The 22274-nt window shown below is 45.9% G+C and overlaps 11 protein-coding genes and 1 non-coding gene across 12 annotated transcripts; 9 read left to right on the forward strand and 3 right to left on the reverse strand.

Annotated features, from left to right (window-relative positions):
• Window positions 1-223: 223 nt before the first annotated feature.
• V1508DRAFT_397500 (nucleophile aminohydrolase) lies at window positions 224-1179 on the forward strand (the record flags this gene model as incomplete). The annotated part of the gene is made up of 4 exons (XM_066938151.1): window positions 224-258; window positions 335-354; window positions 414-1015; window positions 1069-1179. 4 exons carry the CDS (start codon window positions 224-226, stop codon window positions 1177-1179), a joined length of 768 nt encoding a protein of 255 aa, XP_066795880.1.
• A 388-nt stretch (window positions 1180-1567) lies between these two features.
• Window positions 1568-2700, forward strand: V1508DRAFT_404343 (putative methyltransferase-domain-containing protein; the record flags this gene model as incomplete). The annotated part of the gene is made up of 5 exons (XM_066938618.1): window positions 1568-1959; window positions 2018-2104; window positions 2162-2477; window positions 2534-2563; window positions 2620-2700. 5 exons carry the CDS (start codon window positions 1568-1570, stop codon window positions 2698-2700), a joined length of 906 nt encoding a protein of 301 aa, XP_066795881.1.
• V1508DRAFT_417468 (mitochondrial 37S ribosomal protein mS23) lies at window positions 2606-3637 on the reverse strand. Its single transcript, XM_066940350.1, has 2 exons — window positions 3187-3637; window positions 2606-3125 (listed from the first exon to the last, which is right to left on the reverse strand). Exons 1-2 carry the CDS (start codon window positions 3549-3551, stop codon window positions 2810-2812), a joined length of 681 nt encoding a protein of 226 aa, XP_066795882.1. The 5' UTR covers window positions 3552-3637; the 3' UTR covers window positions 2606-2809.
• A 115-nt stretch (window positions 3638-3752) lies between these two features.
• On the forward strand, window positions 3753-6049 carry V1508DRAFT_417469 (uncharacterized protein). The gene has a single exon (XM_066940351.1). The coding sequence runs from the start codon at window positions 4061-4063 to the stop codon at window positions 5909-5911; it is 1851 nt and encodes a 616-aa protein (XP_066795883.1). The 5' UTR covers window positions 3753-4060; the 3' UTR covers window positions 5912-6049.
• V1508DRAFT_439463 (transcription initiation factor IID, 18kD subunit-domain-containing protein) lies at window positions 5967-6739 on the reverse strand. Its single transcript, XM_066942216.1, has 3 exons — window positions 6548-6739; window positions 6394-6491; window positions 5967-6334 (listed from the first exon to the last, which is right to left on the reverse strand). Exons 1-3 carry the CDS (start codon window positions 6603-6605, stop codon window positions 6125-6127), a joined length of 366 nt encoding a protein of 121 aa, XP_066795884.1. The 5' UTR covers window positions 6606-6739; the 3' UTR covers window positions 5967-6124.
• Window positions 6740-8489: 1750 nt separating this feature from the next.
• V1508DRAFT_417474 (uncharacterized protein) lies at window positions 8490-9255 on the forward strand. The gene has a single exon (XM_066940352.1). The coding sequence runs from the start codon at window positions 8709-8711 to the stop codon at window positions 9075-9077; it is 369 nt and encodes a 122-aa protein (XP_066795885.1). The 5' UTR covers window positions 8490-8708; the 3' UTR covers window positions 9078-9255.
• A 717-nt stretch (window positions 9256-9972) lies between these two features.
• V1508DRAFT_417476 (uncharacterized protein) lies at window positions 9973-10244 on the forward strand (the record flags this gene model as incomplete). The annotated part of the gene is made up of 1 exon (XM_066940353.1): window positions 9973-10244. A coding segment is annotated over exon 1 (169 nt), but the record flags the coding sequence as incomplete, so codon positions are not given.
• Window positions 10245-10883: 639 nt separating this feature from the next.
• V1508DRAFT_417479 (argininosuccinate synthase) lies at window positions 10884-12671 on the forward strand. Its single transcript, XM_066940354.1, has 3 exons — window positions 10884-11184; window positions 11244-11340; window positions 11389-12671. The coding sequence occupies exons 1-3, from the start codon at window positions 11064-11066 to the stop codon at window positions 12413-12415; spliced, it is 1245 nt and encodes a 414-aa protein (XP_066795887.1). The 5' UTR covers window positions 10884-11063; the 3' UTR covers window positions 12416-12671.
• V1508DRAFT_439466 (Gryzun, putative trafficking through golgi-domain-containing protein) lies at window positions 12532-16954 on the reverse strand. The gene is made up of 9 exons (XM_066942217.1): window positions 16768-16954; window positions 16400-16705; window positions 15877-16349; window positions 15503-15818; window positions 14765-15452; window positions 14591-14704; window positions 14112-14537; window positions 13849-14064; window positions 12532-13797 (listed from the first exon to the last, which is right to left on the reverse strand). Exons 2-9 carry the CDS (start codon window positions 16676-16678, stop codon window positions 12683-12685), a joined length of 3627 nt encoding a protein of 1208 aa, XP_066795888.1. The 5' UTR covers window positions 16679-16705; window positions 16768-16954; the 3' UTR covers window positions 12532-12682.
• An 89-nt stretch (window positions 16955-17043) lies between these two features.
• V1508DRAFT_417488 (RXT2-like protein) lies at window positions 17044-18801 on the forward strand. The gene is made up of 5 exons (XM_066940355.1): window positions 17044-17213; window positions 17267-17301; window positions 17402-17526; window positions 17625-17781; window positions 17835-18801. The coding sequence occupies exons 1-5, from the start codon at window positions 17182-17184 to the stop codon at window positions 18593-18595; spliced, it is 1110 nt and encodes a 369-aa protein (XP_066795889.1). The 5' UTR covers window positions 17044-17181; the 3' UTR covers window positions 18596-18801.
• A 70-nt stretch (window positions 18802-18871) lies between these two features.
• On the forward strand, window positions 18872-21266 carry V1508DRAFT_417494 (beta-tubulin). The gene is made up of 11 exons (XM_066940356.1): window positions 18872-19091; window positions 19197-19232; window positions 19326-19339; window positions 19402-19443; window positions 19504-19558; window positions 19605-19979; window positions 20040-20120; window positions 20169-20295; window positions 20345-20430; window positions 20486-20678; window positions 20744-21266. The coding sequence occupies exons 1-11, from the start codon at window positions 19080-19082 to the stop codon at window positions 21064-21066; spliced, it is 1344 nt and encodes a 447-aa protein (XP_066795890.1). The 5' UTR covers window positions 18872-19079; the 3' UTR covers window positions 21067-21266.
• A 475-nt stretch (window positions 21267-21741) lies between these two features.
• On the forward strand, window positions 21742-21812 carry V1508DRAFT_t48. Its single transcript has one exon. It is a non-coding gene; the product is annotated as a tRNA-Gly (tRNA).
• Window positions 21813-22274: the final 462 nt, after the last annotated feature.

A 22274-nucleotide genomic window follows, 5' to 3' on the forward strand; every position in this document is an offset into this window, starting at 1 on the left:
GGTTTAGCGGTTCCCATGCGCGGCGCAGGGAGCATAAGCCCATCGCACGAAAGGTCGTTGCGGTTTAAGATCTCCCACCGCGGTGTGCACGGCTATTTGCAAGACACCGATGCTGACACTTCTTTAACACCAAACACTTTAGACATACAGCCACCATTGCATCGCATCGGATACTGGATTCAGTTATATATTAGTTTAAAGGTCACCTATATAACGGACCATAATGAGTGGATACGATCGTGCATTGTCCGTCTTCAGGTATGTCGATTTCCATGTGTGATCTCCGGATCATGACCAAGTTACTGATGGCCACGCTAACATCATCTTCATCTAGCCCTGATGGCCACGTCTTCCGTATGTAATACATTTATGTCTCGTCGCGCCGAACTCGAAACGAACTAACGCCTTGGCAGAGGTTGAGTACGCTCTCGAAGCCGTCAAACGCGGCACTTGTGCCGTCGGCGTGAAAGGCTCTAATATCGTCGTCCTCGGCTGCGAGAAGCGCACGGCAATGAAACTCCAAGACACGCGCATTACTCCGTCCAAAATTGCGGTGATAGACCACCATGTCTGTCTCGCGTTCGCAGGTCTGAATGCGGACGCCCGCGTGCTGGTGGACAAAGCCCGAGTTGAGGCCCAGTCCCACCGGTTAACCGTCGAGGACCCGGTCACTATCGAGTACCTCACTAAATATATCGCCGGCGTTCAGCAACGTTATACGCAGAGTGGTGGTGTTCGTCCATTTGGCATCTCGACTCTTGTGATTGGCTTCGATCCTAACGACGACCTGCCGCGGTTGTATCAGACCGAGCCTTCGGGCATATATTCTGCTTGGAAAGCAAACGCCATCGGACGCAGTAGTAAGACTGTGAGAGAGTTTTTGGAGAGAAATTATCAGGAGGGTATGGACCGCGAGGAGACTATCCGACTGGCCATTAAGAGTATGCTGGAAGTCGTTCAGACCGGTGCTCGAAACATTGAAATCGCGATCATGGCACCAGGAAAGCCTATGGAGGTTTGTTAGGCTTTGCAGTAAATTTTTGAACTTTGTATGCTGACTCGACTTAGATGCTGGAATTCGATAGCATTGAGCAATATGTGAAGGACATCGAGACAGAGAAAGAAGCCGAAGCCGCAAAGAAAAAGGCACGGAGTGGCCAGGTGAGCAGCAACAATTAGATGAAAAATATTTAGTTTATCTTGTATTATACGTGTCAATTGCGTTACGTTGGTATATAGCTTTTCGTGAATATTACGTAAAAAAACGGCGTGCATCTGGCCGAGGCATATTATGTGTAACATTCCCCGGATTTATGGTCCGGTTTGCTTTATACTGTAGACCAGTCTCAACCCTGGGATTGGTAATTAAGATGTTGTTTATTTGTAGTAACTTGTCGATTGCCAGATGCTGGGCGGCTGCTGAGTACTGACACGTCAGTGGGCACCAGTCAATTTACCTAGTTGTGAGAAAACCAGACCTCCAGAAATTTACGAATACAACCAATTGCACAGCAACAGCACGCACACCATATCACTTTGTCAACTTAGTTATATGATATAACCTAACATGTCACCAAGTCTAATAGCCAAGCCGCCGTCAACGATACTATCGACGACAACATCTGACAGCGAGCCGGACGACCCCCTCCATTCCCTGCTTCTCGCTGCTGACCTTATCCCGCTCGCACAAGACGTGACAAAGTTTGCCGGTGTAGACTACGCGACCTCACAAGCTGGAGTTCTCGAAGTCACACTGAACGGCACTATCGTGAAAATCAAACACGACGGTGGAGCAGCAGGGTGTGGAGGCAAGGTATGGCCGGCGGGGGAATTGCTGTCGCGGTATTTGATTGGTGCGAGGGAAAACGAAAAGTACATTGCGAATGAGGCCGTGTGGAAGGAGTCGGCCAAGCGAAAAATAAGGATTATTGAGTTGGGCAGCGGAACTGGCTTGGTTGGGTATGCAGCCTGAAACATGGACAATGAAGATGCCAGCATGGATTAACCTCCGATATAGACTTGCTCTGGGCAACGCGTACAACCTGGCCGTAAGGGGCAATGCAGTCGAAGATACCGGACTGGATATTATTGTTACTGATCAAGCGTAAGTTTGGCCACTCTGACTCTGTGCCATTATATACTTACTGACGGCGTCGATAAGGAACATGCTCAGCCTAATGGCGGACAACATCGAATTAAACGATCTACAAGGCACTGTCTCTGCTGAGGTACTAGATTGGGGAACTGATTTACCAGACCATTTCGCGACGCCTTTTCCAGACGTAATATTAGCCGCTGACTGTGTGTATTTTGAGCCTTCGTTTCCGTTGTTGGAGAAGACGTTGCTGGCTATGGCCGGTGATAATACCCTAGTGCTGATGAGCTATAAAAGGAGGCGCAAAGTAAGTAGGTGTGGTTGTAGACATTTGCACACCATGGCTAACAGAACTCGCCAGGCTGATAAACGGTTCTTTCAGGTAAAAAATGTCATCCATATTGCGTTGTTACAATTTGCTAACAATCCTCGGTATAGTCCATTAAGAAGAACTTTCGGATAGAAGAAGTGAGAATTGTAATTGCAGTCGCATTGCAAAATTGGCTAACACCCTACTATAATAGATCAAGGACTACGAAGAGTACAAGGACTTCTCGCGCGACACTGTGTTTCTCTATAGACTCGTCCGCAAGACCCCAAGATGAGCATGGATGTGTGCATAGCCAACAATAAATCGTATAATAAGAGGTCATCCTATAATACACTTGTCTATTCTCCGTAGGATTTACTATGTACAGAAGTTTGGCCTGCTGATCAATTTTCCACTTCGGCCTCTCGACTGGCCTCCTCTTCTTCGTCACCCGCCATGCCAAACCGTGACCGCATTCGCTTGGTCACGGACTGCGCTCTAGTCTTCCACACCTCAAGTGCCTCAGCTTCATTCTCTATACCTCGCTCGTTGTAAGACTTGGAGAAGACAGCGCCAAACATACGAGCTTCCTCCTCGGCAGTTTGCCGCTCGATTGTCTCCTTCACTCGCAGCGAATAAAACTCCTTTCGCGCAATATCATATGCCTCGTCCTGTGATAATCTCTTCTTTTGAATTAACCAAAGAGTCCGTTGAACAACACTATTAGTCCTCGTTAGCACATGCTGACCATACCACCTCGCATTTCATGGCAAATACTAACCTTTCGCCATCCAATCCCTTATACTCCTGTTCCAACTTACTCCAATCGCACCGCTGAAAATCCAACGCGTCTTGCTCGACCACAATTCTCGGCCTGGTCAGTTCCCACGGATGTTGCCTGTAAAATAGCTTCCGAATCCGATCCTCAGGGTACACAATTTCCATTGGCTTCATCATCTTCTTGACACTCAAGTGTGGGTGTTTTTTCCGTAGCTTGACAATATCGACTCTTTGGACGGCGTCGGCTGTCGATGGTGGGTGGGCAAGCACAGCTTTGAACCATGCTGGCTCCCCTGTCACCACACCAGTTTGTAAAAGGCGAGAGGTACGCTTGATAATTTCGAAGACGTCGGATTGTGGCTTCATGGTGCTATTTTGTGACTATATACAAAGTCCACACACCAGGAGGATGTGGTGTGGCTATTATGCCTGCTCGGGAACTAAAATTTGAGATTTCGCCTGCAGGGCGAGCGTCGGGCCAGCCTCTATACCAATAAAACTACACGACGGGTCACAACACCGACGCGGGTCGAGACTAACGCGGCTTAATTTTCATGCCTGCGACCAACTGATCAAAGGTCGTTATATATCCACCTACACTGTATCTACGCATTGAACTCATTCTACCTATTTCCGTGCACGTATTCGTTAGCTGACGTACAGCTACACAGTTTCCGCGCTGTGTGCAGCACTCCAATTGTAATTACAATATCCGAAACGACGCCTGAGCGCAACTATGGTCTCCACACATTTTTCGGCAACATCATAAGAAAATTCACGACCATAGCTCTGGCAACATCACAGATCGCACACAACGATCCTGACTAAAGGGGCTTGATTGGAGCTGCAAAGGCCATACCACACAGTGCGATTCAATGTGGACCCGAGCGCAAAGAAGTGCACTCCGACCTGTGATTAAGGTAATTGTGCGCGCGCGACCGAGGCCGCGATGGCGGTCATGGTCGCCAGTACGGTGTGAACAATGGATGTGGATTAGTCATTCGGCATCTAGTGGGAATTCCATGGCTGGATTTGCGGAGCGTGAGCCTGCGGAAAATTACCACGCAGATGAAGATCCTAGACAGAACGTTGAACGGGATGAAAACTTGAAGTACCTAGACGACGACTTAGAGAGTGAGACAGACGAAGTTCAGTCGATAATTTATGGTTCTCGTGTTGATTATGATGCAAAACATAGCGGTGGCAGGAAGGAAACCAATCGAGCGGTTGCAGAGGGCGAATTTTTGAAATCACGAACGGCTCTCTCGCAATGGTTATTAGCGAACGTGCGAATACGAGAAGTCGGCTGGCTTGAAGGACACTCATTTGATTCTGTGGCTACAGAACATGCTGAAGTTTGGGTTCGACGATCAAAGATGCACACTTTTCGCGACGTACCGAGTACTCTTTACAAGCCGTTTTATCAATCTTTGGTGCACGCGCGCATATTTTCCTTTTCAAAGGAGGCGATGACAAAAATGTTTGCACGATACATGCAGATGCCAGAACCACGGCCACTCCATATCCGCGCGCCGCATCTAGAGTTTCTATTGTCGAACTACGCTGCGGCGGTCAAGAATGACGAAATATATCTGGAACATTACTCGACAATATTGAACGACGTCAAGGCAGCCGGATTGCCAGTATCATATAAGGAGCATCTTGTGGAGTTGTCACTCGTCTGCCATTATGCTCAGCGACATAACCGTGCTTCCGTGGTTACTCGCACGTTTAATAAGTTCAGGGAGATGGAAATGCAAGGCGTCATTGCCTGCGAAGCGTCCGCATTCAATGTCCTGATGGCGGCAGTGACAGCTGCAAGTGATTTTGGAGCAATGGCCGCGATTGTCGAGGAAATGCGTCTGCGGAAAATAGCTCCAGACCGATTTACATATGTCAATTTGATGACATATTATTCAAAGCTTGGTAACAAATTAGCCTTGCAGGTTTTATACGAGAAGTTTATCGAATCGGAGCAGATTACAGATATTGTGGTACTCGAAGCGATGATAGCTGCCCTGGTGCGATGTCGAGACATTGCAGGTGCGGAAAGTTTGACCCGGTTTATTGAGATGCGAGCGGTAGAGGAGGGATGGATTACCCCGCAGCTGTCTAAAAGGCAACTGAGGTTTTCTGCGGGAAATTTGAAGAGGATGGCGAAAAATCGTCGACGCCTTCGATTACAATTTGGAGACGACCAAATTCCGGATCCGGAAGATACAGTGGCAATCGCTCCACGAGACACAACATATCATCCCCTACTTAGTTACTATGCATCCATTGGCGACTATGAGTTGCTAGTAGAGACGATTAACCGGATGGATGAGTTTAGGCTCACTCGGAGGCGTGCCTATATCTTGTTTCTAAAAGGCTTTTATATTCATGGCGGCTATCCTGGTTCAGAATGGACGCTTGCGCGATTGGAAAACCTCTTGGACACTCTGACGCAGGATAAGGAGCACGACAATCTATTCGTCCGTCAGATGGCTGTGTGGGCACTCCGTGCATACGCAGTAGCTTCGCTTGATTTTAATAAGTTAACCACCGTCCGAGATCGGTTAATACAGAAATTTATCGAAGAAGGCGGCACGGCGGATAGCGTGAGTGGGAAGGTAGCAAGGGTTATGCAGGATGCTGAGGAATACATCCGACTGAGCCGACGAGCCCAGTTCATGAAAAAGCCTCCTCTGAAGAGACGGGTACCGTATTTTCGTATTCTTGCATAATGTTCTACGGTCGGTGTTCGGTTTGTATATAATAAACATGTACATATAATATGTTGTTTTGCATTGACGGGTGTTTTCTGTATGTATACATATTTGAAATTTATCGTGCATGCATGTATTTAAATATGTATCACTGAGTTCCTAGATATCAAAAACACCATAAACGCCTATTGTACAAACGTGACACCGCCTTTATCAGGTAGCACCGCTAATTCATTTGTCCTTATCACCCAAATTCTTCGACAACGACTTCCCTTCCGAATCGTCGAATGTCTTGCGAGCTTCATGGATCTCTTTTGACAAGCGCTGCAATTCCTCCACTCGTCCGAGTTTCCTGTAATCCCGTCGTAACGCAAACTTGAAATCGTCTACTTTGACTTTATTTCTATTAGTTGTCCGAGCCATCCGTGCGGCCTCGTGACACTGCAGAGACAGATATTAATAAGCCAGTCATCGAAAGAGGATTCAGGGCATATACGTACCATATCGACTATATAATCTGTTAAAATGTCCTCGAGTACCGCTACGGATTCGCGTTCAGGATTTGGAACGTCTCCGAATGCATACATCAAAGCTCGCACTAGAATTTGCCAGTTAGCTAATGTGGTGGAATCCCGAAACGATGTTGCAACTAACCATCATTGGTGAAAAGATTTGGCCTCTTACGTTTGCGTGAGATTCCCTCTGCTGACATCGTAATCCGAGTGAATGCCTAAGCTGTACAGGTAATCTTACGATTGTGGACTTAGGTTGCTCGGAGAACCAAAAGATCGACACACTTTCTCATTTACAATTTGTCCACAGTCGAAATCCTCAATGTCGTCAATGTTGGTGCGCAAGTAATAGACGCCCACTTAAGGTATTGGCCCTAACCGTATTGGGAGTAGTCCCTTGGACACTTCCACTTTGGCTCCCCATTACTTGCCGCGATGCCTTCTGCGAAGGACTGATTTCCCGGTACAAACCTGTATGCAATTCACGAGGCGCTGTTTCGCAATCATGAGTATCACTCAATAATGACAAGATGCAGCGCACCATAAGAGGTATTCAGATGCGCTACGTCAATTTTGTCAATGACTTTAATTTGTGCGTTGATGACGGTTCGGGTATTGTGGTTTGCGCTTGTGGCGTGCTTCATTTTGTACCTAAAACTATGTCTAAGCTTAGGCCATATATTAAGAGATGGAACGGATCAAATTGTGGCAAGATGCGCGCAATTTCTGGTTGGGAATATTCGTCTCGGAGCCGGCAAGGGCGCTTTGGGAATGGACTTTGCTGTTGAACTGGTCATCGCTTCTTTGTGTGGAACACAGCTTGAACATCTTTCAACCAATGAAGTATATAGCAATACGTATTGCGTAAATTATTTACTTAATATATACTCTGTACCGCTGCGGAAGTAAATCACTCTTAAGTTGACTCTCCTCGTTATCTATTCCTGGTGGAATCGAGTCTAGGTTAAAGCACAGCGCTCTGTCCATATCGTCCTTGGGTATGATACAAGCACTCAGGTTCAGTGAATTTTTTAAACCCGCGTAATTGACTTGGTCGAACTCTTGAACCTGGTGAACATGGAGAGTATGCTGTAGCCTAGGCCCGTTGAGTGTTCCAATGAGTTAAGGACGAGTTTAGTCTCCTTGGTTATTTATTCCGTAACTTGCAACCTAGCAAATTGGCACATGTGGCAGCGTCGGAACTTCGTGCTGTTCATCATGTACCGCCACCATGTGGTGATATACCGAACATCTCGTGGGCTAGGCTAATAATGTAAATTGTTATTGAGGATGAAGTGAATCTGGCTGAAACGCATTTTTTTAATTCGAGGTCAGTCATGAATAAATTGAATGAAGTGTTACATGTTAGTCCTTTAGCTGTTGAGCGCCTCATTGCATAGTTGATCACTGAACAAGCATACTGACAGTCGATACACTAAACTCCTATCGACAATGGTGTCCTTTATCCCCGCCATTATATCAAACAAATGTGTAATGATTCCAGATACTTGTGTCCCTCATAGACTAGGATTGACAGCCAGAAACAGTAGCTTGATTACCTCTAACTTCGGCATTCCGACCGGCCTGAATATTTTCCTAAATAGTAGATAGGATCGCAATCAGCGGTTGGAATCGCCATGCTGTTGTCCTATTGTTTATTGTACGTCCATTTCATATTTCGTCCTGTTCTTCAGTTTCACCCCGAGTCCCGCAACTCGAGGACTTGACGATTTCAACTGCAAAAGTATGCTGGAGAAGTTAGTGACATTCGAGAGTGACAACGGTGACGTTCTCGAGAGTCGTTCGAGACACGACGTCGTTATATGTGCTTAAGGCAATATTATAACTTTGACGCCAGCTCCTCGTTATAAAGACTATCTGAGTGGTTACGTCGACTTAGAATAAAGCTATTTAGGCATTGGGTTTAGGGTAAAGGCTAGAAGGGAATCCAATCTGCAAGAAAACGATGTCGGGAAAGGGGGGGGGATCGACTTCCAATTGATGTCGACTCGAAGCGGAATTTGCAAGTTACCCGCCCTCTGAGTTTGTCGCGCTCTCGTTGGTGCCAGTAATAACGAAGATCAATATATAACAAATTCAACTTCACTTTAATCGAATTGATCTGTCTTTCTTGACCATCGGCATCACTCCGTTCTCCAGTCCAACGACGTGCTAATTAAATGGTCTACGTGGCCATCTTCAGGTTACATCAATAGTCCAACTAGTGAACCAAGCATTACCGGTCGTTGTTAACAGTTGTTCTGATAGTCGCTTCCGATCAGACGACTTGCAAATCCACAAAAATGTCATCTTCCAACATTCTAGCCGTTCTATCACAAATCTCTCCATACATTTCCACGACAATAAAACACGGCGGAACAGTACTCACGCATGCACAGAAACTTGCAGGACCACCGCTGCTATCACTCACAACCGCAGAACCAGATCTAGTTTCAATTGTGATGCTCTTAGTCATTTTATGGCTATCACTCCTTGTATTGAATCAAATGGCCAGGATGGCGTATGGAGTCGTTGCGATGGCATTAAAAGTTGCTATGTTGACAGCAGGGGCGGCAGCTATTATCTGGGTCATGAACCGGGGCGTGGAGGATGCGGGTCGTGATCTGGGGTACGCTTCACGGATAATCGTCGACTACTTCCAGAAGATATGATGGGAAGAGATCGAGCGACAATTGATGGAAATTAATGCATGACGTGCACGTTACAGGAGTTTTGGAATTATTGTAGGAACAGATTCAATTTGGTATAAATTTTATAGCCAGGATTTGAGTGGCTACCCTCTGTATAAGTACAATGTATATAATAAGTCAATATCGTAATTTATAGTAGTTACAATTTTCTGTCTTTGTTAAATAAATACGTAGATCCTCGCATGTAGGTCGCCATCTCATCCTATGCGACTAATGACACCGGATGCAAAAGAATATGTTAAACACTAAAAAAAAATAATAAATCTGGTTGCAAGCTAACGCATCCCCATCCACCATTCAATACACGACTCTGTGATCCGTGTCGCCATCCCATGGCAAAGAAGCCTCTGCTAGATTGCTCTACTCAAGTGTACTCAATTTCTTAGGGCGGACGCGAAGACAGGCTACCCGTATCTCACGAAAAACCGCCGACCACAGGATTCGAACCGGACAAAATCGCATAGCCCACGTCATAAGCCGCACGCGAACAGCAGTATTAGAGATTAACCCACTCCCAAACGATTGAGCCATTACAGCTACTAATAAACAAACAAAGTTAGTCGCCTTTTATTAAGCCATACCCTAACCCTATCCGTGTGCTCTCCGCACGCCATTATCTGGCCCCGTGGGAATGAGGCATGGTTTCTGTCTCGTTTTTCCGTTGCTTTTGTCGCGTTCAGCTCTTCCTTTTTTCTTTGTGTAGTTGGTCCCGGTTAGCCTCACTGCTGTTCTGCTGGGTCCCTTCCAGCTATGCTACCTTCCATGCCTCCCCTCGCCGGAGCGGACAGCGCCGTGGCTCCCTAGGCTTCGAGACCGAGGGGTTCCCTGCGTTGAGGTCTCTGGCTTGATCACCCAGTTCCCCTTCGCTTCTGCATCTTTCGCGCTGGGTGCTCACTTCTCCGGTTCCCTACTAGGATAGTTGCCCCCACCCCTCTCTTTATCGTCCTCGTTTCGGACATGGATGGTCCTCTCTGGTGGCGGGCTGCCTGGGTTGCTGTTATAGCCTTCCGGGCCCTGGCCGGCAGCTGGTGCTGGTGCTGGTGCCTTCGGCTTTATTTCCTCTTTTTCTTTCTTTTTTTGCATTTACATAGCTTGTACTATACTTCTCTTCATCTTGTATACATAGCAGTCCTCAATAGGATGCTGGGTTACATGTTCATTTGTTTTTCAGCCCATAATGTATATAGTTACTAATACATCAGCTTTTTCAATCAAAAAAAAACCTATTCGAGTCCACTAAGTTAATTATTTTAATATTTCCACATGTGCAGTAACTATAACATTCCTTTGTAGGGCTTTTTAGGTTGAAGCGGCTCCTTTCGTGTAGGTGGGCTCAAAGTTGATCCCTAGTTTAGCATGCATCCTCGTAGGTATTTCGCTGTTCGTGGGGAAATTTATTGTGTCATATCCATAATATATGGATGTCGATTATGCACTGATACCTGAACGAATGTCATCGTGAGCAAGAAAATCTCTTCCCGTCGTATTATTAGGGAGGTGATGAACCGTGAGTGCCGCATTGACAGATCTCGCTTATGGTACTCCCGGAAACTAGATAGCATTACCCTGTCAGTGCTACAGACTATAGACCATTGCAGACAAAGTGCATTCTATTTTGTATTCTATCCTTGGAGGTTGGAGAGTCCTAAAGCCGCATACTAGCGACGTTGAGTTAACAAACGTCACACCGCCGCATAGTGTAGGGTAAGGGACTACAAAATGTGTCTCACGCGCGTTCTGGGCTTGACTCATGTAAAAAAAAAATATCTTTCGTGATTTATTGACTTCGGCTTTTCCAGGTCTCTCAATACCGTCAATAACCCTCAACTGTGATTCAAGGTACGTATACAAGTCATCTCGGCATAATTAGTCGATTTGGCCCTCAACATGTCCGTAGTCGTGACTCTTCTGTCGAATGGTATCTAATCCAAAGCACTAAATAGAGAAATGCCATCAAAAGGAAAAGTTTGCCTCGCCTACTCTGGTGGTCTTGATACTTCCGTCATTCTCGCCTGGCTCCTTGAGCAAGGATACGAGGTGATTGCCTTCATGGCCAACATTGGCCAGGGTAAGTCACTAACAGAGCTGGCTTGTTGTCTCAATAGCGATATGCTGACCAGAATACAGAGGAGGATTTCGAGGCTGCCCGTGCTAAGGCACTCAAGATTGGTGCTACCAAGTATGTCTTGGTGGATGTCCGTCGGGAGTTTGTTGAAGAGCTTTGGTAAGTTAATTGTCTTCGGACTTGCTATGTAAGGTAACACAATCATAGCTTCCCGGCTATCCAGACCAACGCCATCTACGAGAACGTCTATCTTCTTGGTACCTCCTTGGCCAGACCAGTTATCGCCCGTGCTCAGATTAAGGTTGCACAGGAGGAGGGCTGCTTTGCTGTCACCCACGGTTGCACTGGCAAGGGCAATGACCAGGTCCGATTCGAGCTGTCATTCTACGCTCTCCAGCCCAACATCAAGTGCATCACCCCCTGGCGTTTGCCTGAGTTCTTCAACAGATTCGCTGGCCGCAGTGCTCTTCTTGCCTACGCCGCCGAGAAGGGAATTCCTGTCCAGCAGACTGCGGCCAAGCCCTGGAGTACCGACGAGAACCTGGCTCATATCTCTTTCGAGGCTGGTATTCTCGAGGACCCCGACACAACTCCTCCAAAGGATATGTGGAAGCTTACGGTCGACCCCCAGGATGCTCCCGACAAGCCAGAGGAGTTCACAGTTGTTTTCGAGAAGGGTCTGCCGGTCAAGTTGATCTACGAGGGGGGAAAGGAAGTCACAGATTCCGTTGAAGTCTTCCTGACGGCGAACGCTATTGCCCGTCGTAATGGTGTCGGCCGTATCGATATTGTCGAGAACCGTTTCATTGGTCTCAAGTCCCGTGGGTGCTACGAAACACCTGGTCTCACTCTCCTCCGATCAGCTCACGTCGATCTGGAAGGTCTTGTGCTTGACCGTGAGGTCCGTGCTATCCGTGACCAGTTCGTCACCACGACCTTTTCTCGTCAACTTTACAACGGTATGTACTTCACCCCAGAGTGTGAGTACGTGCGCTCCATGATCCCTCCTTCCCAGAAGAACGTCAACGGCCAAGTCCGATGCGCCGTCTACAAGGGCAACCTAATTATCCTTGGCCGATCCAGCGAGACTGAGAAGCTGTATGATGCCAATGAATCATCTATGGATGAAATCGGTGACTTCGAGCCAACCGATGCTAGTGGGTTCATTGCTGTCCAGGCTATCCGACTCAAGAAGTACGGCCGGGCGAAGCATGAGAAGGGTGAGGCGTATTAGATATCGTCATATATTAAGATATACAGTCGGCCAGAACATAATGGTAGCGCAAGTTGTACTAATTGTGTAGTTTACAGCGTTTGTATGTTATACAATACCACTGTGTAAGAACATATCTCTTACAATGTATAAGCTCAAGTACGCACGGTTTGCCGTGTATCACCTATATTACCTAAATCCCATATACATAGTCAAATACAATATATAGCAGTGTGGTATGCAGTATCAAAAAGCAATACATTTTAAATCACTTTTTCACTGCTGTTACTAAGGTGTAGACGAAATATTCACATGCACAGCCCCCGTCTTGAAGTCAACCCTGAATTTCTCGCTCGCCGGGAACACGCTAAGACTCTTTTTGAAATGCGTATCGTATACTCTCAAAGCAGGGACCCGTTGCCAGCCAGACGTAACTGCCAGCGGAAGCAGTTCATAGTCAAGCCTACGAGCGGTATAGGGCAAAACTCTGACACCAACCTGCTTGGCTCCTTCATATGCGAAATTCGCGTGTTGTAACGGTACCTTCTCCTGTCGTGAGGCATGATCTTGTTCATCGAAATCCTTTGAATACGATTGCTGTCGCATCTGATGCCGTATCGGATACGAAAGCGACATGTCATTATTCAAATCGAGAGTAACAGAGAACGTGAGAAGATGGCTCGTCGCATTTTCAATGAAATATACTAAATGAACATGCTCCGAAGACGTCGACTCGACATCCATAAGTACTCTAGGTTCAAGTAGCGGGAACGTGAGCTTTAGTGTCGGTAAGGTGAAGCTGTTATCTTCAGAACCGCTGTCCATGTTAGTTCGTCGCCATGATAGCGTCAGTTTCGCATCAGCTGTAGCAATTCGTTTCTCCGCGGGATCGTTATTGGTAACATCAATCATGAAATTATGTTGATAGGCGTCAGAGCTTGAAGTATCCCGTTGAAACTCTTTGGGCCTGTCTTCCAGAAGGTTGCAATGGACACTAACGACATTGGAAACGTCAAATTCGTAGTCGTGAATCTCAAGATGTTGTAAGTCGACTGCGTCGATTACTGCTGAAAGGCACCATCGCTTTGTAATTGGTGGACTGTGGGATTGGAGATCATATATAAAAAATGGACTTGGCCACCTACGTGGGTAGATTCGGGGTGTGAGATCATACGACACATGGAATGGAAAGATCACCGGTAAGTCAATGGCATGGCTCTTGACAATGCTGATATCTGGTTCAGAAAGAAGTATGTACGTGGCTGCCACGTCAACAATCAAGTCACATGCATCTGATGGTATACTGAGTGAGAATTGGCATTGCACACTCGAAAAAGCTGGAACAGTTCCGAGTTCAATGGCGTCGGATGACTCATCACTGCCGATCCAAGTAGTGGGCACATCTAGAGACACATCAGAATTGGCCCGAACAAGTGTATGTAACGCGAACTCACTGAATTGCCCTTCCACATTCTGAGCCTTAATTTTAACGGACAGTCTTATATCTTCGTCCTCACGACTGGTTATTGTGAGCGGTATCGTGAGCTTTTCGCCAATATAGGCAGGACCTTTCAATCCGGATATGACATCGACATGCGGCTGTTTTGGTATAACCGTTATTGATCTTGGCAACGATGAGGTTAGTCGCTGGGAGTACAATTTTCCTCCATCTGTCAATGTGTCAGCGAGTGATCTCAGTAGAACAACAAACGCTCACCCTCTGTCCACCATTTTGACAGTGCATCGTCGAACGGTACGGTTGCTAAGTTTACTGCTAATTTAGCTGTGAACGAACTCTCCTCAAATGTCACTATCAATGAGGATGCTGTAAGAGTCCCCAACGTCTTTATTGGCTGGGATATCTCAAACGTTCGCACCTCTCCAGGCTGGAATACTAAATACCCTTTGGCGTCACTATATTCTCCGGCTATATCCGATAGTTCTAATTTCTGCGCTCGAGAGCCAGACAGGGTATCATCATGTTTTATTAAAATAGGTTTCAAGCCCCCTGTAAAGTTTAGTTGCACAGATGACATTCTCACCGCCCCCACAGCTGGAGTATGCTGCGACCGTAACGTTAATTGGCCAACTACAGAGGTCGCCAAGTGCGCTTCTGTTGCCATGAAGGCAAAGTGTGCCTCAACTGCATTATCATCAGGATATAATCTAGCCGTTGCATTGACTCTCCCAACTTACCAAAAGACACAATACTGTCTGAATCCACAACATACACTGGCATTTCAGAAGCATCCTCAGATCCATCCAAAAAATTTGAAATATTTGCTACGCCCGAGTTCCATGGAGCAAATTCTTGTTATTCACTTCAGCAAATGATTTCCAGCCAGCACGAGTTACAGAGAGACTCCATACCTTTAGACAAGCTCTCAATTTGTAGCTTAACAAGCTCGAACTTGTTACCACACTTTCTAGCTGCAATAATCGCCTCCGATATCATCGAGCCCAATATAGTGTACCATTTTTCTCTTCTATATTCAGTTTCTGAGAGATGGAAATACTTTAAGGCATCCTCATAATTGCCCTCCTTGAAGCGCATTTGTGCGATCTCGTGCGCAATGTAAGCCTGCATTCTTGTCTGCGAACCATCACCCTTATTGAATCGAGCATATGCGGTTTCGAGCAAGCTCAGCACTAGTCCAGAGTGATCAAAATACTGTTCTTGCTCGGGCGGAGGAACAAGATACAAGTCAAGAGGCTCCGGCACTGAATTTTTGGCTCGCCGAGCTCGCTCAATAGTCAGTCCTGCTGCACCCAAATATTGAAAACCGGAATGGTGCAAGACATTGGCGGAGGGGAAGTCTGGACCCACAACCGTAGTATTCACGCCTGTAAACGGTACAGACCTTGGAGAGATATCTTCCGGGACTACGTCTAATAGTTGAGCAAGCAACCAGTATTGCTGAGCTTTCCATGCGAAATAGCTGTATGTATCCTTGGTAGAAAACTTCTTCTCAACAAGGGCTGTTACACTTTCGATGTGTACATTGAAGACCTTTTGAGCCATTACAGGCTGGCATTGGTACAGGTTGCATTTCAGAATCTCGAAATGAGTCAGCGACAGCCCATACTCCCACAAACATCGAGAATTACCTTGAATGCCATCGTGTCCAAAATCATCCTGGCTTCGTTCCACCGGGGGCTATCAATCGATATTGAATCAAAGTACTCCAGTAAAGATTCGTATGCGATTCCGTACAATTTAATTGCGACATCAATTTCTTGTCTAAATTCAGCAAAAACCGCTTGCTTGAATTCGTATCTGATATTCCATCCTGCGGCACTCAATTGATGGCCACTAGACACAGGAGGATATTGCGATCCTCCATTTCGGGCACGTTTCCGTCGGGCGTGCTTCAAGAGTGTTGAGTAGAAGTCTAAGGCAATTGGATATAGCGCCTGTTTTAATCTAATGACTCAGATATTAGTTATAGCCAGTAATCATAGAAACAGAAACTATGACACACTCTTTGGCAAATGTTTGGATTTCGAGAGGCGAGCATGGCGGCAGGGAAAACAAACCAGATTTCGCATCTAGACCGGTATTTTTCCGTAGATAGCTAATTCGTTCATTTAAGTCAATGCTTTGTAATATACTTCTTCGGCTCACCACCACTGCCACAAATTTCACGTTGCGTTCAGAAAACTGTCTTTTCAAATCATTTAGTTCTTTGATCAAATCGTTGTCGTGACTCGACTTGCTCTGGGTGCCTTCCGATTCCGTGAATATTTCGTGGAAAGACACAAATACAGCTGGCAGAGAGTTTCGATATTTCCTTAGCCAGAATTGCGATATTATACCATCCGGAAACAGGGGCGACTCTGGCGAGAAAGGAGACAGAGGGGAATGCGAGCTTGGCGACTTCGGTCCGGAGGATGAGAACGATGAGACGGATACCGGTGACAATGGCGACGCCTTTTTTGCAGGCAATTGGTAATCCTTCAGTCAGGTTTAGCAACAACTCCGAGTACTCCATTGGAATAGCGTACCTTTCCCACCGCCAAGACTCTAAACACTGGAGCATGAGCCTTGCGATCGGCTTTTACCGCGCTTCCTTCCCAGATTCCTCCTTCTCCACCCTCCGTGAATGCTTTGAATAACTCAGTTCCATCCGGAAATGATGTGTCGATCAGTGGAGACCCAAGAGGTGAATCAGGGCTCGAGGTATTTAATGTTGATTGTGAGGTTTTGCTGGAGTTAGTTGTGAGGCCCCTAACCAGCATCAAGGGCAGGTTATGGCATAGATATTCAGGCGGATATACCTCCATGTTGAACGTTAACTATTATTTTACTGCCTACTCATATTAGTACTCATCATCTAAACAAGGTGAAGTAGACGTTTGTTCGATGATCTCACCTATTTGGATCATTAATGTAAGACGTCGACAGGGGAGAATGTGAACAGCGGGGGACTGGAAGTATCAAGACCTGCTCTTGCACGCAAAACAGGCAAGTATCAAGTCGATTATAATTATGCTATTGTCTACCATTCGAGTGTAAATAAACTGTGAGAAGCATACTCTTCTGCACTTTGGTATATGTGCATTTCCGGAGTTTGCTATAAACTTGCCGGGTAATTGCGGCGGTAAGCAATTCAAAATAAGGTTTGTGCCTGTGATCGCCTTCCGAAATGTCGACAGCTGTGTTTTTAGAATCTATCGCAATCGTGCATGAACTGATCGCGGAGGATAATAACGTAGTGGCGCCTTTCGTTCACATATTGGACTGCGAAGGAGGACTGTTTCACTTGTTATTATTTGTTAATCGCCAAATGGTTGACCAGCACGTTGCGGAAGAGATCCTGTAAGTAGCCAGAGTGAAGTAGTCGAGGGATCGGAGATCCTAATTATTTACAGGCGGTTTAAGGCTGCACTGGCACGCCCAGAAGATGGTAAGTGAATTATGCGAGCGCTTATAATAATCTTGATTATATCTGGTCTTCAATGTGTTGGGTTGGTTGAATGCATGGCGCTAATCTTTCGTGGTAATAGCTTCGGATTCAGATTCCTCCATTGGAGCAGCTGGCTCAAATCGAGGGCGAAAGTTGAAAAGAAAATCCCGAGCTGTTCAAGAGGGAAGACTTGGTCTGCCATATGGAACTGCATCACAACCTCAGGTGAGTTGGTGTATTTCGTGTTGTTGCGTACATGCTTATTGGGTGTGATGGTGAGTGTCTCTTTATGGAACAAGTTTTTTTATGACAATTGATTACAGAGTATCGAATATGCGAATAAAAGACGAGCAATTGTTAGTGTGAAGAAATCTTATAGAGATTTGTATCTCAGTGACGACGAGTATGCGGATGATGACGATCGGGACGACGATGGCGATTCTGATGAGGATGACCCGTATGCCGGCATTAACTTGGAAGGTAACTTATGTCATAATTATGTAGGCTGTGGATTAGTACTAATATCTTGGCAGCTATTTTGTCCCCAATTGGACATCCGTCGGAGTTACCTACGCATCCAGGTATCTCAAGGGCTTACACACGTACCACACTCTCAACCCTCGCAAGGAGAGCCTTAGACTTAATTTGCACGGAACAAAAACAATTAGCACAGATTAACCGGCTGTTAGCAGCTTTTTTGGGTGATGACCCAGCATATATTCGGGATCGAAATCTTCACCTTCCTGAACTCTACGATCACGACGGCGAGAGCACGATTCCAGACGAACAAAGTACGTCAGCGCCAAACGCTGCTAGCAAGCAAAAAAACAATGGTTTCCTTAAGAGCAAGTCGAATGGCACGGTTTACGGTTTAAAGACAGAAACTGACGAATCCGAATATGCTGACGCTCTTGCTGGGACTGAGCCCACCAACGGCAATTCGAAGCCTGAATCCGAGGATACCAATCTGGAAGGAAATGGAGATGAAGATGAGTCAAATAGAGCAATCACTCGTCGTGTAACTCGGAATCAGGCCACAAATGAGCTGGAGCCTTTCTTTGCTTTGCCCAAGTTGGAAGTGGATCGTAACTTCGGCTTCCCTCCCGAGATTGCGCAAGAGACGCGACAGCTTTCCCAAATGGCCGCCCAGCGCGGAGAAGAATTTATCAGATCTTTGTATAAAATTAGATCTGGTATACTACGGGCCGACAGATTTAGGGCGAAGGTATACAAATGGTGTCGTGAAGTCGGTGGCGATGTCAGCGATGATGAAGAGCCTGCTAAGGCTGTTTAGAACCTGCGATATTTTGTTAAATGGTTGTCTATCTTGGACTGGGGATTGTTAGTGTCGTAAGATTCTGAATTTGTATTTATAGCTTGCTGGTACCGGTGTACATGGTGCGTGAAGGTTATTATCATTTTTTACTCCATGGTGCAGTTTGTTGCCATATGTATTAATATCTTGGATTATTGCTGTGCACGTTTGTAATGTAGCGGTCGTTTTAGTAGTTAAACGCGAAGCTGCGATCTCCCGAGGGTCGGGTTATATCGAGGGAAGCCGGGTAAGTAGGTAACGCGAGCGACAAGAAGTAAACAAACCACAATGTTGTGGTTTCGAGCCCCTTGGCTTGCCGCGCCGCCCTTGAGTAGTTCCCTGTTTTTCGCAGGTCCAGATCCACAACTGAGCAATCACCGCTGTGCTCATATCAGCATTGCCTACTGTATTCGATAATTGATTGCTATCTTGATTATAGACTTTCATTTATTTCTCGATCACCATGAGGGAAATTGTAAGACGCGTTCGACTTTTTGGGTGTTCTCTGGCGTTACCGCTACAGAACTTTCGACTGTTTACAGTTTTTTTGGTATTTCAGAGACTAACAGTCTTGCGGTAGATTCATTTGTCAGCCGGTCAGTGTGGCAATCAAATTGTAAGTGGTGTTATTACGAGACAGATCGTGAAACGATATTGTCCAGCGTATTATTTCAATCTACAGGATCTTTGCTTCTAACTGTTTAATCAGGGCGCTGCCTTTTGGTAAATAAAATTGATTCAAGGATATGGACGTAGTTGAACAGGTTTAACAAGACTTGTGTTAGGCAATCTATTAGCGCCGAGCATGGCATTGATGGCTCTGGAGCGTATGTGAAATATGAAAATTCTGAAATATACTGAGCGATCATGCCTAATGTCTGGTTTAGGTATCACGGAACTAGCGATCTTCAGCTTGAGCGCTTGAATGTTTATTTCAACGAGGTATGATCTATTGTGACATCAGCTGAAATGCCTCTAACGGAAGTAGGCTACCGGTGGAAAGTATGTTCCTCGTGCAGTACTAGTCGACTTAGAGCCTGGTACTATGGATGCGGTTCGTAGCGGACCATTCGGCAACCTCTTCAGACCTGATAACTTCGTATTCGGGCAATCTGGTGCGGGAAACAATTGGGCCAAGGGTCATTACACTGAGGGTGCTGAGCTCGTTGATTCCGTTCTCGATGTTGTTCGCAGAGAGGCTGAAGGCTGTGATTGCCTTCAGGGATTCCAGATCACTCACTCTCTTGGTGGTGGTACTGGTTCTGGTATGGGCACCCTCTTGATTTCTAAGATCCGTGAGGAGTTTCCAGATCGCATGATGGCTACGTTCTCTGTTGTCCCATCACCCAAAGTTTCCGACACTGTATGTTGCATCCCGTATTTCATAACTAAAAGAATATTGTGTAATTTACGTGAACTTTAGATTGTTGAGCCTTACAACGCTACTTTGTCCGTCCATCAGCTTGTAGAGAACTCCGATGAGACATTCTGCATCGATAATGAGGTAGAAATAGCACTCGCGCAGCTGTTGAATTGTAGCTAATTAGCTTAGGCTTTGTATGATATTTGCTCTCGCACTTTGAAGCTCAGCGAGCCATCCTATGGTGATCTCAACCACCTCGTCTCAGCGGTTATGTCGGGCATCACCACTTCTCTTCGATTCCCAGGCGAGCTAAACAGTATGTTGAGTCGTCACTTTTACTGTAAACGGTCCTGACCCTAGTATAGGTGATCTCCGGAAGTTGGCTGTTAATATGGTTCCCTTCCCACGTCTGCACTTTTTCATGGTCGGCTTCGCGCCATTGACCGCTGTCGTAAGTGGACTTTGTTCTTGGTACTTTTGTTAACAAAACGCTAATGTTAACCAAGGGTTCTCACTCTTTCCGTGCCCTTACAGTGCCAGAACTTACGCAGCAAATGTTCGATGCGAAAAATATGATGGCTGCCTCAGACCCCCGTCATGGTCGATACCTCACCGTTGGTGCTTTCTTCCGAGGAAAGGTTTCGATCAAGGAGGTTGAAGACCAGATGAGAAGCGTCCAGACTAAGAATTCTGCTTACTGTAAGAATTTATTGCATTCAGCATCCAAGAATTTGTTATAAAGGGAGTCATTAATGTACTTTTAGTCGTCGAGTGGATTCCCAATAACGTCCAGACTGCTCTTTGCGCCATTCCTCCTAAGGGCTTGAAGATGTCCGCTACCTTCATTGGCAACTCGACTTCCATCCAGGAGCTCTTCAAGCGCATTGGTGACCAGTTCTCTGCTATGTTCCGCCGAAAGGCTTTCATTCATTGGTATACCGGCGAAGGTATGGACGAGATGGAATTTACAGAGGCTGAGTCGAATATGAACGACCTTGTTAGCGAGTATCAGCAGTACCAGGAGGCTACTGTTTCTGACGAGGAGATTGAGTATGAAGAAGAGATGCCGTTGGAGGAGGAGCAGTAGATGGATTGAGTATTGGTGTTCATCAGCGTACCTTGTTTCCGCGGTCTAATAATGGGTGATCCGTCTATATTCTTTAGTATATCAGCAAATCTTTGTCCTATATCGCTTGTTACTGTTTTGTTATAGTTGAAGATAGTATCGTTATTTGTTTTTAAGCCATATATATATACCAATGTAATAATAAGCTGTTCGTATCACAATCCTAATTGATTTGTTGCTTGAGTAGTTATGTAGACTTCTCCTGGTCGCATGATATCTAATCACGCTTCAGAATTCGAGCATTTGGGTCACTTACGCCATATATATATTGTCAATATTACAGGATGATTAAAGTGCTGTTACCCACTATAATAAAATCTCCGCTGTGGCTTTGAAGGATGAATTGGCGACATGGAGTTGAACCTTTTAATTTATTTGATTGAAACCGATAGATTACTATAGTTGTAACATTACAGTCGCTGGCGGAACAAGCAAAAAACGAACAAGGAAAAGGAACGAACTACCACGAACTATAATAGATCAAAACGAGAGGATAAAGGAATGAAAGGAAAGAACAAGCTCGACGGCTCCGGCATCAACCCGCCTGCCATCGCACTTAGAGCCCCAATAGGCGCATGTACCCTAACCCTTCAATTAGTACATAGGGAGCGAATGACCAAAATTGTTGTTACCTTGGCTTGATTAGTGTAGCGGTATCATACATCCTTCCCAAGGATGTGACAGGGGTTCGACTCCCCTATCAAGCAAAAGAACTTTTTTTTGGATTGACGCCAGTGTATTATTACAAGCTATTGCAGGCGCCTACGGGCGAAATGACGGGAACAGACACAAACAAAGGGATGTAGAGACAAAGAAAAAAAATAAAGGAAAACCTAGTGAAGGCAAAGGTTGCAGCATTGACGGCCGGTCAGAGCTCGTAAGCCCGGACACCAACAAGGAAAGAAAAAGGAACAAAATGAAACAAAAGCAAAATCTCCGACCACAAGTATTTTGTAGTATTGTAATAGAGCTAGTGGGGCATTTGATCTGGGAGATCTGGGATTGCTGATACGTGGTTTTTGCTTTCTTGGTTTTGGTCAACGGATAGCAGGCGGCACTCGGCTGTAGCCCCTCACTTAGTTTTTGGTGGTCAGGTATTTTGATGTCTATTCGTCGCTTGATTTGCGAGCGTCTTTTGTCTGGTCACGGCGGTGCCTGTTCGCGTGATT

The sequence above is a fragment of the Lipomyces doorenjongii genome (genome assembly GCF_038497915.1).
Source record: "Lipomyces doorenjongii strain NRRL Y-27504 unplaced genomic scaffold V1508scaffold_24, whole genome shotgun sequence".
In the NCBI taxonomy this organism is placed as follows: Eukaryota; Fungi; Ascomycota; class Lipomycetes; order Lipomycetales; family Lipomycetaceae; genus Lipomyces; species Lipomyces doorenjongii.

Bases quoted from the DNA above. Each gene is read 5' to 3' on its own strand.
- V1508DRAFT_417474 (XM_066940352.1), top strand. From the start codon at position 8,709: ATGTCATCTTCCAACATTCTAGCCGTTCTATCACAAATCTCTCCATAC.
- V1508DRAFT_417494 (XM_066940356.1), top strand. The intron at 19,444-19,503 runs GTATGTGAAATA...TGTCTGGTTTAG, and splicing joins GGCATTGATGGCTCTGGAGC to GTATCACGGAACTAGCGATC. The intron at 19,559-19,604 runs GTATGATCTATT...TAACGGAAGTAG, and splicing joins TGAATGTTTATTTCAACGAG to GCTACCGGTGGAAAGTATGT.
- V1508DRAFT_417469 (XM_066940351.1), top strand. From the start codon at position 4,061: ATGTGGACCCGAGCGCAAAGAAGTGCACTCCGACCTGTGATTAAGGTA.
- V1508DRAFT_439463 (XM_066942216.1), bottom strand. From the start codon at position 6,605: ATGTCAGCAGAGGGAATCTCACGCAAACGTAAGAGGCCAAATCTTTTC. The intron at 6,492-6,547 runs GTTAGTTGCAAC...GGCAAATTCTAG, and splicing joins AAATCTTTTCACCAATGATG to TGCGAGCTTTGATGTATGCA. The intron at 6,335-6,393 runs GTACGTATATGC...CTGTCTCTGCAG, and splicing joins CAGATTATATAGTCGATATG to TGTCACGAGGCCGCACGGAT.
- V1508DRAFT_417479 (XM_066940354.1), top strand. From the start codon at position 11,064: ATGCCATCAAAAGGAAAAGTTTGCCTCGCCTACTCTGGTGGTCTTGAT. The intron at 11,185-11,243 runs GTAAGTCACTAA...ACCAGAATACAG, and splicing joins CATGGCCAACATTGGCCAGG to AGGAGGATTTCGAGGCTGCC. The intron at 11,341-11,388 runs GTAAGTTAATTG...ACACAATCATAG, and splicing joins GAGTTTGTTGAAGAGCTTTG to CTTCCCGGCTATCCAGACCA.
- V1508DRAFT_439466 (XM_066942217.1), bottom strand. From the start codon at position 16,678: ATGGAGGTATATCCGCCTGAATATCTATGCCATAACCTGCCCTTGATG. The intron at 15,819-15,876 runs GTGTGTCATAGT...CTGAGTCATTAG, and splicing joins ATCCAAACATTTGCCAAAGA to ATTAAAACAGGCGCTATATC. The intron at 14,538-14,590 runs GTAAGTTGGGAG...ATGATAATGCAG, and splicing joins AGACAGTATTGTGTCTTTTG to TTGAGGCACACTTTGCCTTC.
- V1508DRAFT_417468 (XM_066940350.1), bottom strand. From the start codon at position 3,551: ATGAAGCCACAATCCGACGTCTTCGAAATTATCAAGCGTACCTCTCGC. The intron at 3,126-3,186 runs GTTAGTATTTGC...GAGGACTAATAG, and splicing joins AAGGGATTGGATGGCGAAAG to TGTTGTTCAACGGACTCTTT.
- V1508DRAFT_417488 (XM_066940355.1), top strand. From the start codon at position 17,182: ATGGTTGACCAGCACGTTGCGGAAGAGATCCT. The intron at 17,214-17,266 runs GTAAGTAGCCAG...AATTATTTACAG, and splicing joins CACGTTGCGGAAGAGATCCT to GCGGTTTAAGGCTGCACTGG. The intron at 17,527-17,624 runs GTGAGTTGGTGT...AATTGATTACAG, and splicing joins GAACTGCATCACAACCTCAG to AGTATCGAATATGCGAATAA.